We start from the raw sequence: 16,986 nt of genomic DNA on the forward strand, positions 1-16,986 counted from the left end.
ATCATCATTCAACACTTTCACCATCACTCATGCATAATCACTGTCTTTGCAGAGATGCCCAGATATGACATTTCAGATGTCCCTCCACACTGCCAATACGTATCCCATACCCCTCCTTTAAAGTGCAGGTATTGTACTTGCCATTTCCAGGACTCAAGTCCGGCTAACCGGTTTTCCTGAATCCCTTCACAAAATATTACCCTGCTCACACTCCAACAGCTCATCTCCATTCACTCCTACCTAACACACTCATGGACACTTGCTGGAAGTCCAAGCCCCTCGCCCACAAAACTTCCTTTACTCCCTCCCTCCAACCTTTTTGGGGCTGACCCCTACCCTGCCTTCCTTTCCCTACAGATTTATACACTCTCCAAGTTATTCTGCTTTGTTCCATTCTCTCTAAATGACCAAACCATCTCAACAGCCCCTCTTCAGCCCTCTGACTAATACTTTTAGTAAGTCTACACCTCCTCCTAATTTCCACACTACGAATCCTCTGCATAATATTTGCATCACACATTGCCCTTAGACAGGACTTTTCCACTGCCCCCAGTCACCTTTTTGCTGTAGCATTTACAACCCAAGCTTCACACTCATGTAAGAGTGTTGGTACCACTATACTCTCTAACATTCCCTCCTTTGCCTCCATGGATAATGTTTTTTGTCTCCACAGATACCTCAGCGCACCACTCACCTTTTTTCCTTCATCAGTTCTACAGTTAACCTCATCCAAATATCTGAAAACATTCACTTCTTCCATACCCCACATCCTCCAATGTGATATCCAATTTTTCTTTATCTAAGTTGTTTGATACCCTAATTACCTTACTTTTATCAATGTTCACTTTCAACTTTCTACCTTTATATAGGTAAATGCAGATGCAGTGATATCAATAAAAAGCTCGAATGTGGAAAACATATTTTGAGTCGGAAACCTTAATGACGTCTGAAGCTGAATCGTTGCTTATTTTTGTGAATGCAATAATATACTTTATATGCAAGTTTTAATTTAGGAAATAATGAACACAGCCCATTTACAAAAAAGTTTTATTGCTTAAAACTATAAAATATACATCTTAAATAATGGGTGAGGACTTAACAGTGACTATGGAAGTATTAGGCCTAGTGAGGTATGGGGTCCAGCAGACCAGCTGACCGGGACCACAACCAGACCAGAGAATAAATTATGAGTGGCCATGGAGGAGGGTGGCCAGAGGCTGGTTCTTGTGCCTTGTGTGACACATCCAGCTGGGCATCAACCAGAGGTTGGCACAGCCAACTGGGCATTAACCAGAGTCTGGTTGATGCCCAGCTGGCTGGGCATCAGCCTGCCTCTGGTGGGGGTGTGAGAGGATGAAACATCGCATAGGGAAACAGAACCTGAACTGAGGATTAATTTATTTTGGTGAAGGAAGTGACTGAACACTGAGGAGCTGCTCAGCTCTAAAGGAGTTACAGCTACACTACTGCTAAACTGTACAGTATATCAGTGTCTTTTATGGACTGACTCACACTAACCTGATTTATTCTTGGTTGATCAACTTTAACCTGAAGTGACCTAGCTCTAACCTGATGTAGCATTGTCTAGCTTGACCTAGCATATAGCTTGACCTAGCATATAGCTTGACCTAGCATATAGCTTGATCTAGCCTGATTTAGCATATAGCTTGATCTAGCCTGACCTAGCATATAGCCTGACCTAGCCTGATCTGCCCTGATCTAGCATTATCCAGCTTGGTCTAGCATTAGCTGGCATGTCACGGTTTGAGAGAGCTTGATCTAACTTAATGAAATACCATACAATGAACAACACTGATGGCTTGTCAAATATGATTGTGACCTTAATGGCTTGAGTGGATGAAGAGACGAAGAGGAGTGACTTATAAAAATGTCTTCATATGAAGACAACATTCAATTCTTTGACCCTGGAGGAGCTGAGGGACACTGACCCAAGAAGAGCTGAGGGACACTCTGACCCTGGAGGAGCTGAGGGACACTGACCCAAGAAGAGCTGAGGGACACTCTGACCCTGGAGGAGCTGAGGGACACTCTGACCCTGGAGGAGCTGAGGGACACTGACCATGGAGGAGCTGAGGGACACTGGCCCTGGAGGAACTGAGGGACACTGGCCCTGGAGGAGCTGAGTGACACTGTTCCTGTAGGAGCTGAGGGACACTCTGGCCCTGGAGGAGCTGAGGGGACAATGGGATTGAGAACCTGGACTCAGGCTTCAGACAATTGGTACAATGAGAAATGTATGTGAAATGAAAGATTAATTAGTGGCAAATGCAGAAGAAATTTAAGGGATGGTATAGTGGAGGTTTCAGGAATATAAGATTACTAGGCTGGATTCATGACAACTTCAGGGTAAGGCAGCTCGGCGCTTTCTTAGCCCATTGGCCTTAACACAGCGCTGGTAACCACGGAAGCAAATGACAGGGTCAGAAGAACGAATTTCTGTGATGGTGGACTCTCCAAGGATCTTGGGTCCTGTCCGAGATAATTTCTTGTCAGAGGAGCCCAGTGTCTTTTTGGATATGCTCTGAAGACGGGCATACAGGGGTCGTATAGAGGCAGGTCGAGGTCTGGTGGTAGTGGTGGTTATAGAGGCAGCTGTGACAGTGGTAGTATTGAACAAGGTGAAGGGGGTGGGAACTGTGGTATGCACTGAGGTTAATGTGGTGATTGGGTCTTGTGTGGTCAATACTAGGTATTCGTCTAATGCACCCAGCTCTGTTGTGTCTTCATACTGTGGAGGAGGTTCTGAGACAAGCTCAGTCACTTCCTCTAATAGCAGAGGATCTGTAGTTGTTCCCTCTGTAGTTGCCTCATCTACCAGGTCTTCAGCTACCACCTCACTCACTGGCACAGTGCTGAGGGCTTCCTCTGTGGTGTCATCTGGATCCTGACTCGTCACCTCCTCCTCAATAATTTCAATAGCTGGTGTGGTCGTCTCCTCCAACAGGTACTCGGTGACAGGGACAGCAAAGGCGACCTGGGCACTGCTGCCACCAAAGTCTTGGTCCACTCCTGGGGCAGAGCGGTCGTCAAAGGGGTCGTACTCATAGTTGTCGTAGTTCTGTGACTCGCCTGAGGAGAGAGCAGTGAAGTAGTCGTTAGGGAAAAGTGATAATACCTCTGGAGGTTCGGTGCTGTAGAGATGGTAGGAGGAGTCCCCTTCCTCTCTCCAAATCTCAATATCCCCCCCAACCTTCCCAGAATCCAAACTACTATGTTTGCTAATATCATCATCAACACTACTTGCCTGCTCTGTCGCCCACTCTACTACATACTCTACTGGTGAGTCAGTGTCGGGGTGGTCCATCGTCTCGTCTGGGGACACTCCTGTAAGCTCTAACTTATTCTTTCTGCCGTTTACTACTTGGGTGAGCGTCTCCTCTATGGGGTGACTTGTTGTTGGTTCCTCACTAAGGAAGGTTGTAGAGACGCTATTGTGTGTGTGCAACCATATTGGGGAATTGGCAATGCGTTCAGCTGTTGTTGAAGGGATAGTAGGGATGGCAGTAGTGGTAATTGAGGTAATGGTTGCATTGGTGGCAATGAGAGAAGAGGTGTTGGCAACTAGGGAAGTGGGAGTGGTGGCACTGATGTTAAGGGTGGTGGGGGCATTAGTGGTGTGTTGGATAAACCATGAGTGAGAAAGTGAGATGGCAGGCCTAAAAGGGCGGTCAGGGGAGTGAAGTGTCTGGGCTGGGTCTTCAAAGTCGTTCAGGTACTCAGGCTGCTTTGATACATACTCTGTGAATTGTTGAGAGTCTGTCTTCTGGGCACCATCATGTACCGAGATCACCTCTGACTCAGGCACAGTCTCTGAGTCAACCACACCAGGCTCCACAACTGTGTCATACTTGGGAATAACAGTGGCCTCAGAAGCTGCAGTGTGCTCAAGCACAGTATCAGGCTTGGATACGCCATCAGGTTCGGGTACAGCCTCAAGACCATCAGGCTCGGGCACAGCATCAGGTTCAGGCACAGCACTGGGCTCAGGCACAGCATCGATGTCCGTAGTGTCATAATCTTCATATGAGGTCACTGGGTTGTAGTCACTAAAAGCTTCCGTTGAAGCTATTACGGACTCAGGAGGCGACTGGTTTGCTGTAGACAAGTTTTCTTCTATTCTGTGAATATTGTCTTCATGAAGAACATCTGCAGAATCCTCTTCTGCTAAAGTATCTTCAGTAGCCACCAGAGCCTCTTCAGGCTCTTTCTCTTTTCTTAGGTCAACAGCCTCCTCAATTGCCTTCTCTGCCTCTTTTGAGCTAAAGGAGTTTAGTACTTCATTTTCTGGCGGACTACTGAACACTACAAGAGTAGATTCAGCCCCACTAAAACCATTATTTTGTAGCACATCTAGAGGCACGTCCTCTTCAAGTGCCTCATCCGCCACAGATAGATGTCCGCGACTTCGAGTTCTTTGGCGAGCCTTAAGCCATTCTGGGAGTTCCCGAACTCGGTTGGTGGAAACAGTGCGGGCCCTGGTGCCACTTAAATTTCTCACTCTGTTGACAGGCAAAGAACTTTGCCGTGAGCGAGATGGTTGAGTAACTGTCTCTGGGTCATCTTCAGCACCTGTACTATGTATTGGACGCCTCGTTCGAGGCCGAAGGCGCCTACCAAAGGTTCCTGCGGAAGGAACTGTTACACCTCCCGATCCTGCATCAATTTCACTGTTGTCAATGTTTTCCTTTTCAACGCGGAGGGGGTTGAGTGTGCGTGCAACAGAAAATGGAGGGAAGAGGGTCGCAGTCTCTGGCTTTTTCTGACCACTGCTCTCCTTTTTAGTGACATCTGCTGTATCTTTTTTGTTATCATTATTAATCTCCTTCGTCTCACCTGGCCTTGGTCTTCTCCTGATGAATGGGCGTCTATTAAAGTTGAATTTAGGCTTAAATGTTGTAACCTTGATAGTGGAGGTAGTGGAAGTGGGTGTTGTGAGTACTGGGGTGGTCAGTTCTGGTGTGAAGTCATCTGTATTGTTTTCTTGAAACACTGGGACAGTCTGATCTTCCTCCGGAGGCTTGGTGGTGATTCGCGGCCGCTGGAAGGGTGGGAGGCTTGGAAGGCGAGGACGCACAGAGTCCTTGAACAAAGGCACAGTTGGCCCTAGGAAGGGTGGAGTCTGAGATGTTGGGAAGAATGTGGCTTGAGAGCTCTGGGGTCTTGTAAATGGTGGAGTATTTAGAGGTTGGGAATTCTGAAATGGTGGAATTGTTGGTGCCTCTAATTCTTGAAATGATGGAACCGAAGAAACATGAGGTTCCTGGAGCGATGGAATTTGTGGTTCTTGTGTATTTGATAGGTCTGGGAAATGTGGTCTTTGTGCCTGGAAGTCTATGGTCTGATGGAAAGCAGGTCTTGGAGACGTGCCGAAAGGTGAGAAGGTATTCAAGGGGCTAGGTCTTGGAGAGGACACTGGCTGGGGTCTTGGGGAAGAATCTTCCAAAGAAAATCCAGGAATTGGTCTTGGGGAGAACTGGGGAGAATGGGTGACCGGGAATGGGCTCTGAGAAGACTGTCTAGTGAAAGACACTGGGGTTGGCCTAGGGCTTATTGACTCTGTGGTTGTCAGTGTGGTGAGGCTCAGAGGGTCTTCAGGGGTTGTAAAGACGGGCCTGGGCGTCAGCTTTGGGACAGGTGTAATGGGCGCTGATCTTGGGGTGGTCTGCAGGTGAGGTCTGGAAGGCCGAGATATCAACTGTGGACGTGGGGTGGAACTTGTGGTGATTTGTGGGGCTGCCGATGAAGTGGTGAAGGGTCTCGGGGTGTGAAGGTGAGGGACAGGTGAAGGATTGGTGGACGGAGGGAAGAGAGAACCTGCAGAGGTGCTCTTAGGTTGGCTGACGCGAGGGGGGAAGTCATGACTGGGACGGAAGTTATCGTCAGTGCCTGGGAAGTCTGGCCTTATGGTGGGTTGTATTGATCTGAAGATGTTTTGGTCAGGCTCTGGCCGTGGTGAGGCCACTGGTTGTCTGTGCTGTGGGAAGCGTTCTTCAGGCTGCGGGGAGTGCTCTTCAGGCTGCGGGAAGTGCTCATCAGGCTGTGGGAAGTGTTCTTTAGGGCGCGGGAAGCGTTCTTCAGATTGTGGGAAGCGTTGTCCGTGCTGTGGTAATGGTTTATCAGGTCGAGGAGAGGTTTGATCCTGTTGTGGGAAGGGCTGGCCAGGTTGTGGGAAAGGCTGACTGGACTGTAAGAAGGGCTGGTCAGGTTGTGGGAAGAGGTGATCAGGCCTAGGGGAGGTTTGGCTGTGCTGTGGGAAGAGGTGATCAGGTCTTGGGGAGGTTTGGCTGTGCTGTGGGAAGAGATGATCAGGTCTAGGGGAGGTTTGGCTGTGCTGTGGGAAGAGGTGATCAGGTCTTGGGGAGGTTTGGCTGTGCTGTGGGAAGAGATGATCAGGTCTAGGGGAGGTTTGGCTGTGCTGTGGGAAGAGGTGATCAGGTCTTGGGGAGGTTTGGCTGTGCTGTGGGAAGAGGTGATCAGGTCTAGGGGAAGTTTGACTGGGCTGTGGGAAGAGCTGATCAGGTCTAGGGGAAGTTTGACTGGGCTGTGAGAAGAGCTGACCATGTTGCGGGAAGGACTGGCCAGGATGTGAGAAGGGCTTGCTGGGTTGGTGGAAAGGTTGGCTAGACTGTGGAAAGGGTTGACTGGGTTGAGGGAAGGTGTGATCAGGTTTAGGAGAGGACTGGTCCAGCTGTTGTTCTTCAGGCTCGTTTAAGGATTGGTTGGGCTGCAGAAAATGCTGACGAGGTCGAAGGGAGGCTGGGCCAGGTTTGGGGAAAGTCAGGTCAGGTTGGGTGGAATGAGGGAAGAGCTGGTTGGGCCGAGGGAAAGCTTGGTTGACTTGGTGTTCCTGTTGACTGGTTCGGAGAAAGGTCTGTGACTGACCGAACTGAGGAAAGGTCTGACTAGAATGAGCTATAATCTGACCTGGCTGGAGGGAGCTCTGTCTGGACTGTGGGAATGGGTGGTCAGGTTGTGGGAATGGCTGGCCAGACTGTGGGAATGGTTGATCAGGCTGTGAGAATGACTGACCAGGTTGTGGGAAGGGTTGGTCAGGTTGTGGGAATAGTTGGCCAGACTGCGGGAAGGGTTGTTCAGGTTGTGGAAATAGTTGGCCAGATTGTGGGAAAGGTTGGTCAGGCTGTAGGAATGGCTGACCAGGTTGTGGGAAGAGTTGGCTGGGTGAAGAGGTGGTGCTGGTAGACGAGTGTTGGGGAAGGAAAGAATGAGGGGTGGAGGTGGGCCGAGGAGTGGTACTGGGAAACTGGTGATGAGGGAGAGGGCTTGGGGAGGTAGGCTTGGGTTCACTTCTGGGGATGACCTGGACAGGTGGATGACGGAAAGGCAGATGTTTTCTCGTGCGGACGTCCTCACTGTTTAAGTTAAGGGAGGTTGGTGGATGGTTCAGTCTTGGATCTGGGGTGACTGTGGGCAGGAAGGCAGGATGACCCAGCGCCAGGTTAGATCCCAGTTGTGAGTTGGGCACCACGACGGGGATGCTCCGTGACAGATGACTCACGCCCTCGGAAAGGCCGAACTTGATAAATCCCGGTGGAGGATTGCGGTCATCGGAGGTGAGAAAGGTCTCAGGAAGCGGCGACTTCCCATTCTGGATGTTGGAGTTTCCAGGTCCTCCCTGAGGCACCAGCGGGATCTTGACATAACCAGGCGGGGGAGCTACATTGGACGGGGCAATGAACACCCTGGGAAGGCGACCATCGTCCTTGGGGGCAGAGCCTGGGGATGATGAGGCAGAGAGGGCAGCCTCCAGCAGACGCAGTTTCTCCAGGGCATCCTTCTCCTGCTCGCGAGTGGTGACCAGAGACATGACCACGGAGTTGGTCACCCCACCCGCTACCACACGCCCGTTGTGGTCCCGCTTCTGCTTGTCAGAGAACTCGATGCTCTGGACAGCTTCTGGTGAAGGAGGAAGTGGCACATCCTCTACAGTGCCAGCTTGGTGGAGAGGCACAGGTGATGTGGGTGTGATACGGGCGGCCTTGGCGGAGTTAAGCTGCCTGATGGAGCCTTCTGGGAGATAAACCAACTGCACCCGTCCACCCTGGTTGCTGCTGAGGCCACCCTGGTTGATGAGGCCACCTTGGTTGATGAGACCACCTTGGTTGATGAGGCCACCTTGGTTGCTGCTGAGGCCACCTTGGTTGATGAGGCCACCTTGGCTGCTGATGAGGCCACCTTGGTTGCTGATGAGGCCACCTTTGTTGATGAGGCCACCTTGGTTGATGAGACCACCTTGGTTGATGAGGCCACCTTGGTTGATGAGACCACCTTGGTTGATGAGGCCACCTTGGTTACTGCTGAGGCTACCTTGGTTGCTGATGAGGCCACCTTGGTTGATGAGGCCACCTTGGTTACTGCTGAGGCCACCTTGGTTACTGCTGAGGCCACCTTGGTTACTGCTGAGGCCACCTTGGTTACTGATGAGGCCACCTTGGATGCTGATGAGGCCACCTTGGTTACTGCTGAGGCCACCTTGGTTACTGATGAAGCCACCTTGGCCGTTGATGACGGTGGACTTGTGTTGGGGCACGAGGGAAGGTGGTGGGGAACGGGCAGGCACAAGGGCAGGCTTGCCTATGATAGGCTTGACAGACTTGACATGGGTGAGGGGGCCTGGCCTGATAACCTCAGACTGGATGAGCGGAGCCTCCTGGATGATAGTTTCAGACTGGATGATGGGAGCTTTCTGGATGATAGTGCCCGCCGAGAGGACCCGCGCCTGGCGACAGGTCGGGCAGGGTTCCAGAATGGGTTGCCATTCACTGTAATCCCACGGTATGTCTGCCGCCTCGCTCCACCATCCACATATAACTACCACCATCAACCTGCAAAGTCATATTACAATAAATTACACTGGATTTAAGTGGGACTTGCACATGAGTTAATAACAGGGCTATCAAACCTTATTCCTTAGGTAACATTGAAAATGGTTTAGGCAAATATTTTTGTTAGCGGGTTTGGGTTTGAGGTAGACCTGCCTAGTATGGGCTAGTAGGCCTGCTGCAGTGTTCCTCATTTTTCTATGAGGAGCACCATCTGTCAGACTGCAACACAATGGCATCTTGGTACAGAAGAGAAAACACCTTGGACAACTTTTTCAAGTGAGAATTATTTGATCTAAGAGGGACGTGACCTCTCAGTGGCTACATTCTCTCTACTACTACTCTGCACCTCTCCTTCCGACAGTATATAAGTCTCCACACTGTCGCTTGATCTTCAGATAGTTCCAGACTATGGAACAGGACTCTTCTCCAAACTGGGGGACTGACAACCTAAATCTATGACTTCAAGAGTGGTGGACTGATTACATCGTCTTCACATCTCTACTGCTCCTGCCTACTTTCTATACTCGACTGAAGAAGCCTACTGTGTAGGCGAAACGTTTCGGAATAAAGTTGCCTAACTGTTGCCTATGTGTCTTACCTACCAACCATCTAGAGATGTCAGCCGCCCCTGTTACTCCTGCAGCTGCGTCCAGGACAAAACCCCTTCCTTAGCAAGTTTATTTAAGCATAGGTACACATAAGTATTATCATACATAGTGTAAATTACCTAGGATAACCCCAAACAAGTCAGAGTTACTTATTTCCATTGTGGTTTTTCCTTTGAACAAATTACACCATTACTAAATGAAAGCTTGGAGTCGATTTGAAGAGCATTGCTCCAGTTACTGCACAGAATCCAACCATTCCACTGACAGCTATTTATAATTTATCTTGGGTTTATGGTCTGTGTGACTGACAGCTTCTGTAGCTGTGAGATGAAATGGTTGAGTGACACTGATACAACCACGTCACTGATACAACCATGTCACTGATACAACCATGTCACTGATACAACCATGTCACTGATACAACCATGTCACTGATACAACCATGTCACTGATACAACCATGTCACTGATACAACCATGTCACTGATACAACCATGTCACTGATACAACCACGTACAACTGATACAACAATGTCACTGATACAACCATGTCACTGATACAACCATGTCACTGATACAACCATGTCACTGATACAACCACGTCACTGATACAACCATGTCACTGATACAACCATGTCACTGATACAACCATGTCACTGATACAACCATGTCACTGATACAACCACGTCACTGATACAACCATGTCACTGATACAACCATGTCACTGATACAACCACATCACTGATACAACCATGCCACTGATACAACCATGTCACTGATACAACCATGTCACTGATACAACCATGTCACTGATACAACCATGTCACTGATACAACCACGTCACTGATACAACCATGTCACTGATACAACCATGTCACTGATACAACCATGTCACTGATACAACCATGTCACTGATACAACCACATCACTGATACAACCATGTCACTGATACAACCATGTCACTGATACAACCATGTCACTGATACAACCACGTCACTGATACAACCATGTCACTGATACAACCATGTCACTGATACAACCATGTCACTGATACAACCATGTCACTGATACAACCATGTCACTGATACAACCATGTCACTGATACAACCACGTCACTGATACAACCATGTCACTGATACAACCATGTCACTGATACAACCATGTCACTGATACAACCATGTCACTGATACAACCATGTCACTGATACAACCATGTCACTGATACAACCATGTCACTGATACAACCACGTCACTGATACAACCATGTCACTGATACAACCATGTCACTGATACAACCATGTCACTGATACAACCATGTCACTGATACAACCATGTCACTGATACAACCATGTCACTGATACAACCACGTCACTGATACAACCATGTCACTGATACAACCATGTCACTGATACAACCATGTCACTGATACAACCATGTCACTGATACAACCATGTCACTGATACAACCATGTCACTGATACAACCACATCACTGATACAACCACATCACTGATACAACCATGTCACTGATACAACCATGTCACTGATACAACCATGTCACTGATACAACCACGTCACTGATACAACCATGTCACTGATACAACCACATCACTGATACAACCATGTCACTGATACAACCATGTCACTGATACAACCACATCACTGATACAACCACATCACTGATACAACCATGTCACTGATACAACCACATCACTGATACAACCACATCACTGATACAACCATGCCACTGATACAACCACGTCACAGAAGTAACACTTGTAAAAATGATCCTATTATAAGCCCCGTGGTCAAGTATTTACAAGATACGGCTGCTACACACAAACTCTTCCACACTTAAGAGGCGCCAGTCTACCACCCTGAAGGAGCTCCCAGAGAAAAACAATGGTGTAGATGCAAGTTGATCATTACAAATACTGAGATATGTAAGAAGTTGTAATAAATGTGAAATGTCCAGGTGTAATGGTGGCGCCAACAACGTCTTCCCAGAAGTAACATTGGTTCAAGGTGATCCTGGGGAAATCTGCACAGAGGAAAAACGTACAGATAATGTAATATAATGAGAATAAAAGCAAAACAAGAAAGATATAATGATAAAGGTGGAAAAATAAACCACATGACATTCGTTTTTATTAACAGGAAAAACAATGAAATATACTCACACAAGTCCTTAGATATTTTTAGTGAATTAAATTATTTTACCTGACGTAAATTCTAGCAATATTTTATTATTTTTTAGGGTAAATTTTGGCGGCCAAAAAACTGACACATAAAAAAATAATTATCTATATATCAGACTAAGGAAAGAAAGATGAATCTTGGATTTATATAAGAGTGAAATTAAAGTTGTTTATATATACACATTTATGGGTGTGTAAATTATAGGTCTACCATAAGAGGGTTCCGAGGGGCCAACGCCCCCGCGGCCCGGTCTGTGACCAGGCCTCATAAATGTAACAGAAAATAAGATACAGTATAAAGAAAGGTCAGAAATACTCAACACTACACCAGGAATTACAGAGGAATATATATAGCCAAGGGCGTCCTGACGACACTTCCCTCAGGACTTGCTTTCACGTACCATCACAACCACCAGAGTTGTTGCTTGTACTGGTTGTAGGTGTGGTTATGGTGGTGTTAGTCTGGTGGTGTTGATATTATGGTGTTGGTATCATGGTAGTCATGATGGTACTGGTTGTAGGTGTGGTTATGGTGGTGTTAGTCTGGTGGTGTTAGTCTGATGGTGTTGGTATCATGGTAGTCATGATGTTACTGGTAGTAGTAGGTGTGGTCATGGTGGTGTTAGTCTGATGGTGTTGATATTATGGTGCTGGTATCATGGTACTCATGATGGTACTGGTTGTAGGTGTGGTTATGGTGGTGTTAGTCTGGTGGTGTTGATATTATGGTAGTCATGATGGTACTAGTAGTAGGTGTGGTCATGGTGGTGTTAGTCTGATGGTGTTGGTATCATGGCAGTCATGATGGTACTGGTAGTAGGTGTGGTCATGGTGGTGTTAGTCTGATGGTGTTGATATTATGGTGCTGGTATCATGGTAGTCATGATGGTACTGGTTGTAGGTGTGGTTATAAGAACATAAGAACATAAGAACGAAGGAACACTGCAGAAGGCCTACTGGCCCATGCGAGGCAGGTCCAAGTCCCTACCGGCTTAAGCCAATGCACCCAACCTAGTCAGGTCAGGTCACACTGACTTAAGGGAGGAACACGGCAACCGACCTGTTAGCACAAGCTATCAGGTCTAACTCACACCCACCCACATCTACTCATGTATTTATCCAACCTATTTTTAAAGCTACACAACGTTCTGGCCTCTATAACGGTACTTGGGAGTTTGTTCCACTCATCCACAACTCTATTACCAAACCAGTACTTTCCTATATCCCTCCTGAATCTGAATTTTTCCAACTTAAAACCATTGCTGCGAGTCCTGTCTAGGCTAGATATTTTCAGCACACTATTTACATCCCCTTTATTTATTCCTGTCTTCCACTTATAAACCTCAATCATATCCCCCCTAATTCTACGTCTTTCTAGAGAGTGCAGTTTCAGGGCCCTTAGTCTATCCTCATAGGGAAGGTTTCTGATACATGGGATCATCTTTGTCATCCTCCTTTGTACATTTTCCAGAGAATTTATATCCATTCTGTAATACGGTGACCAAAACTGTGCAGCATAATCTAAATGAGGCCTAACCAAGGATGTATAGAGTTGAAGAACAACCTGAGGACTCCTATTATTTATGCTTCTTGATATGAAGCCAAGGATTCTATTAGCTTTATTGCGAACACTTATGCACTGTTGTCTTGGTTTCAGATTACTGCTAACCAGAACTCCTAAATCTTTTTCGCAATCCGTAATATTAAGATCTACATTATTTAGTTTATATGTGGCATGGTTATTGTCCTGTCCAACATTTAGAACTTTGCATTTGTCTATATTAAACTGCATCTGCCACTTCTCCGACCACTGCATCAGTCTATTCAAATCTTCCTGGAGTGCTCGAATGTCCTCGTCAGAATGAATTCGACGGCCTATTTTGGTGTCATCGGCAAACTTGCCGATGTCGCTCTTTATGCCCTCATCTATGTCGTTTATGTAGATTGTGAACAGCAGGGGGCCCAACACTGACCCCTGTGGAACACCGCTCGTGACGCTTCCCCACTCTGATTTCTCCCCATTTATGCAAACTCTCTGCTGCCTATTTGTCAACCATGCCTCTATCCAGGAAAAAATTTCTCCTCCTATTTCATGGTGGTGTTAGTCTGGTGGTGTTAGTCTGATGGTGTTGGTATCATGGTAGTCATGATGGTACTGGTAGTAGGTGTGGTCATGGTGGTGTTAGTCTGGTGGTGTTAGTCTGATGGTGTTGGTATTATGGTGTTGGTATCATGGTAGTCATGATGGTACTGGTTGTAGGTGTGGTTATGGTGGTGTTAGTCTGGTGGTGTTGATATTATGGTGTTGGTATCATGGTAGTCATGATGGTACTGGTAGTAGGTGTGGTCATGGTGGTGTTAGTCTGATGGTGTTGATATTATGGTGTTGGTATCATGGTAGTCATGATGGTACTGGTAGTAGGTGTGGTCATGGTGGTGTTAGTCTGGTGGTGTTAGTCTGATGGTGTTGGTATCATGGTAGTCATGATGGTACTGGTAGTAGGTGTGGTCATGGTGGTGTTAGTCTGGTGGTGTTAGTCTGATGGTGTTGGTATCATGGTAGTCATGATGGTACTGGTAGTAGGTGTGGTCATGGTGGTGTTAGTCTGGTGGTGTTAGTCTGATGGTGTTGGTATCATGGTAGTCATGATGGTACTGGTAGTAGGTGTGGTCATGGTGGTGTTAGTCTGGTGGTGTTGATATTATGGTGTTGGTATCATGGTAGTCATGATGGTACTGGTAGTAGGTGTGGTCATGGTGGTGTTAGTCTGATGGTGTTGGTATCATGGTAGTCATGATGGTACTGGTTGTAGGTGTGGTCATGGTGGTGTTAGTCTGGTGGTGTTGATATTATGGTGTTGGTATCATGGTAGTCATGATGGTACTGATAGTAAGTGTGGTCATGGTGGTGTTAGTCTGATGGTGTTGATATTATAGTGTTGGTATCATGGTAGTCATAATGGTACTGGTAGTAGGTGTGGTCATGGTGGTGTTAGTCTGATGGTGTTGATATTATGGTGTTGGTATCCTGGTAGTCATGATGGTACTGGTTGTAGGTGTGGTCATGGTGGTGTTAGTCTGATGGTGTTGGTATCATGGTAGTCATGATGGTACTGGTAGTAGGTGTGGTCATGGTGGTGTTAGTCTGGTGGTGTTGATATTATGGTGTTGGTATCATGGTAGTCATGATGGTACTGGTAGTAGGTGTGGTCATGGTGGTGTTAGTCTGATGGTGTTGGTATCATGGTAGTCATGATGGTACTGGTTGTAGGTGTGGTCATGGTGGTGTTAGTCTGGTGGTGTTGATATTATGGTGTTGATATCATGGTAGTCATGATGGTACTGGTAGTAGGTGTGGTCATGGTGGTGTTAGTCTGATGGTGTTGATATTATGGTGTTGGTATCATGGTAGTCATGATGGTACTGGTTGTAGGTGTGGTCATGGTGGTGTTAGTCTGATGGTGTTGATATTATGGTGTTGGTATCATGGTAGTCATGATGGTACTGGTAGTAGGTGTGGTCATGGTGGTGTTAGTCTGATGGTGTTGATATTATGGTGTTGGTATCATGGTAGTCATGATGGTACTGGTTGTAGGTGTGGTCATGGTGGTGTTAGTCTGATGGTGTTGATATTATGGTGTTGGTATCATGGTAGTCATGATGGTACTGGTAGTAGGTGTGGTCATGGTGGTGTTAGTCTGATGGTGTTGATATTATGGTGTTGGTATCATGGTAGTCATGATGGTACTGGTTGTAGGTGTGGTCATGGTGGTGTTAGTCTGATGGTGTTGGTATCATGGTAGTCATGATGGTACTGGTTGTAGGTGTGGTCATGGTGGTGTTAGTCTGATGGTGTTGGTATCATGGTAGTCATGATGGTACTGGTAGTAGGTGTGGTCATGGTGGTGTTAGTCTGATGGTGTTGATATTATGGTGTTGGTATCATGGTAGTCATGATGGTACTGGTTGTAGGTGTGGTCATGGTGGTGTTAGTCTGATGGTGTTGATATTATGGTGCTGGTATCATGGTAGTCATGATGGTACTGGTTGTAGGTGTGGTCATGGTGGTGTTAGTCTGATGGTGTTGATATTATGGTGCTGGTATCATGGTAGTCATGATGGTACTGGTTGTAGGTGTGGTCATGGTGGTGTTAGTCTGATGGTGTTGATATTATGGTGCTGGTATCATGGTAGTCATGATGGTACTGGTTGTAGGTGTGGTCATGGTGGTGTTAGTCTGATGGTGTTGATATTATGGTGCTGGTATCATGGTAGTCATGATGGCAGTTCGGTTTTCACGATAATAAAGGAAATTTTGGTTTGTCAACTGACCCACTTCTGGAGTATAGCTGGAGAGTAGTTCTGGGGGTGAACACCCCCATGGCCCGGTCTGTGACCAGGCCTCATGGTGGATCAGGGCCTGATCAACCAGGCTGTAGCATCCCACGCCTCACACTAGGTATTACATGGAGTTTCTGGCGACTCTGCCAGAATTTCTGAGTTTTATTGATGGTTCACCATCTTGTTGATGATTGTCTAGCCGTCCACGAGGTTCATTTCAGTTTATTTCAGAAGTCTGAGACCCTCACCGTGACGGGTCTCGCTCGGGTTGTCTCTCCTGATTTATTATTTCTGAGGGATTGATTACCTCATCTTCCACTGTCTGTTGTATATACTTCTACAAGTTTGATATTATTTCCATTTATGTATTGATAAAGCCACTGGTGGGCGAAACGTCTACAAGATACCGAGATGTTGCAGATGTGTCTTCTTCATCTTGTCGGTATTGAATACCACTGATAATCACGCTTTCAAAATTATCTCCAGCTAATTGTTCTTAAAGGCGCATTTCTCTCAGCCTGAGCCAGTTAAAAAACCCAAATGTCTCACTTAAAATGAGATATATTCCTTTCTAGTGCTCTTGATTCTTAGTAGTAACACGAACATCAACAACACTGACAAACACTTTCTCTTAGCTGCAGTAAGAAAGGTCAACTTTCCCTTCCCCGAGAGCAAAGTTCACAATACAAGTGAAACGTTTATTATACAATACCTGAAGTTTATAGAAATATATATCAAATAAAATATATAAGTGGGAGGTTATACCACATTAGTGAAGTCACAGGACCAGTTGAAATCTCCCTCACCCAGCGCAAAACAGTAATATGTACCAGGTATACAGACCATAGTTGACATCAGTGACATACTACTATATAGAAAGTTGCTTGTTATGCTGAGTATTTCCCGTAAATTAGGTCAGTTTTGTCCCAGGATGCGACCCACACCAGTCCACTAACACCCAGGATGTGACCCACACCAGT

The 16,986-nt window shown here is 46.7% G+C and overlaps 1 protein-coding gene across 2 annotated transcripts in view; it reads right to left on the reverse strand.

The window, feature by feature from the left end:
- Nucleotides 1-1,033: 1,033 nt before the first annotated feature.
- LOC128697569 (mucin-2-like) overlaps nt 1,034-16,986 on the reverse strand; it is a 69,270-nt gene continuing 53,317 nt past the window's right edge. Inside the window, exons 2-3 of one of the 2 annotated variants that reach the window (XM_070093894.1) lie at nt 3,759-8,864; nt 2,915-3,090 (exon numbers count right to left, since the gene is read on the reverse strand). In XM_070093894.1, the coding sequence (XP_069949995.1) occupies nt 3,063-3,090; nt 3,759-8,864 (5,134 nt within the window). In that variant the 3' untranslated portion in view covers nt 2,915-3,062. Of the gene's footprint in view, nt 8,865-16,986 lie in introns of both variants that reach the window. The other variant, XM_070093893.1, reaches the window with a different exon arrangement.

The sequence above is a fragment of the Cherax quadricarinatus genome, chromosome 44 (genome assembly GCF_038502225.1).
Source record: "Cherax quadricarinatus isolate ZL_2023a chromosome 44, ASM3850222v1, whole genome shotgun sequence".
Classification (NCBI taxonomy): domain Eukaryota; kingdom Metazoa; phylum Arthropoda; class Malacostraca; order Decapoda; family Parastacidae; genus Cherax; species Cherax quadricarinatus.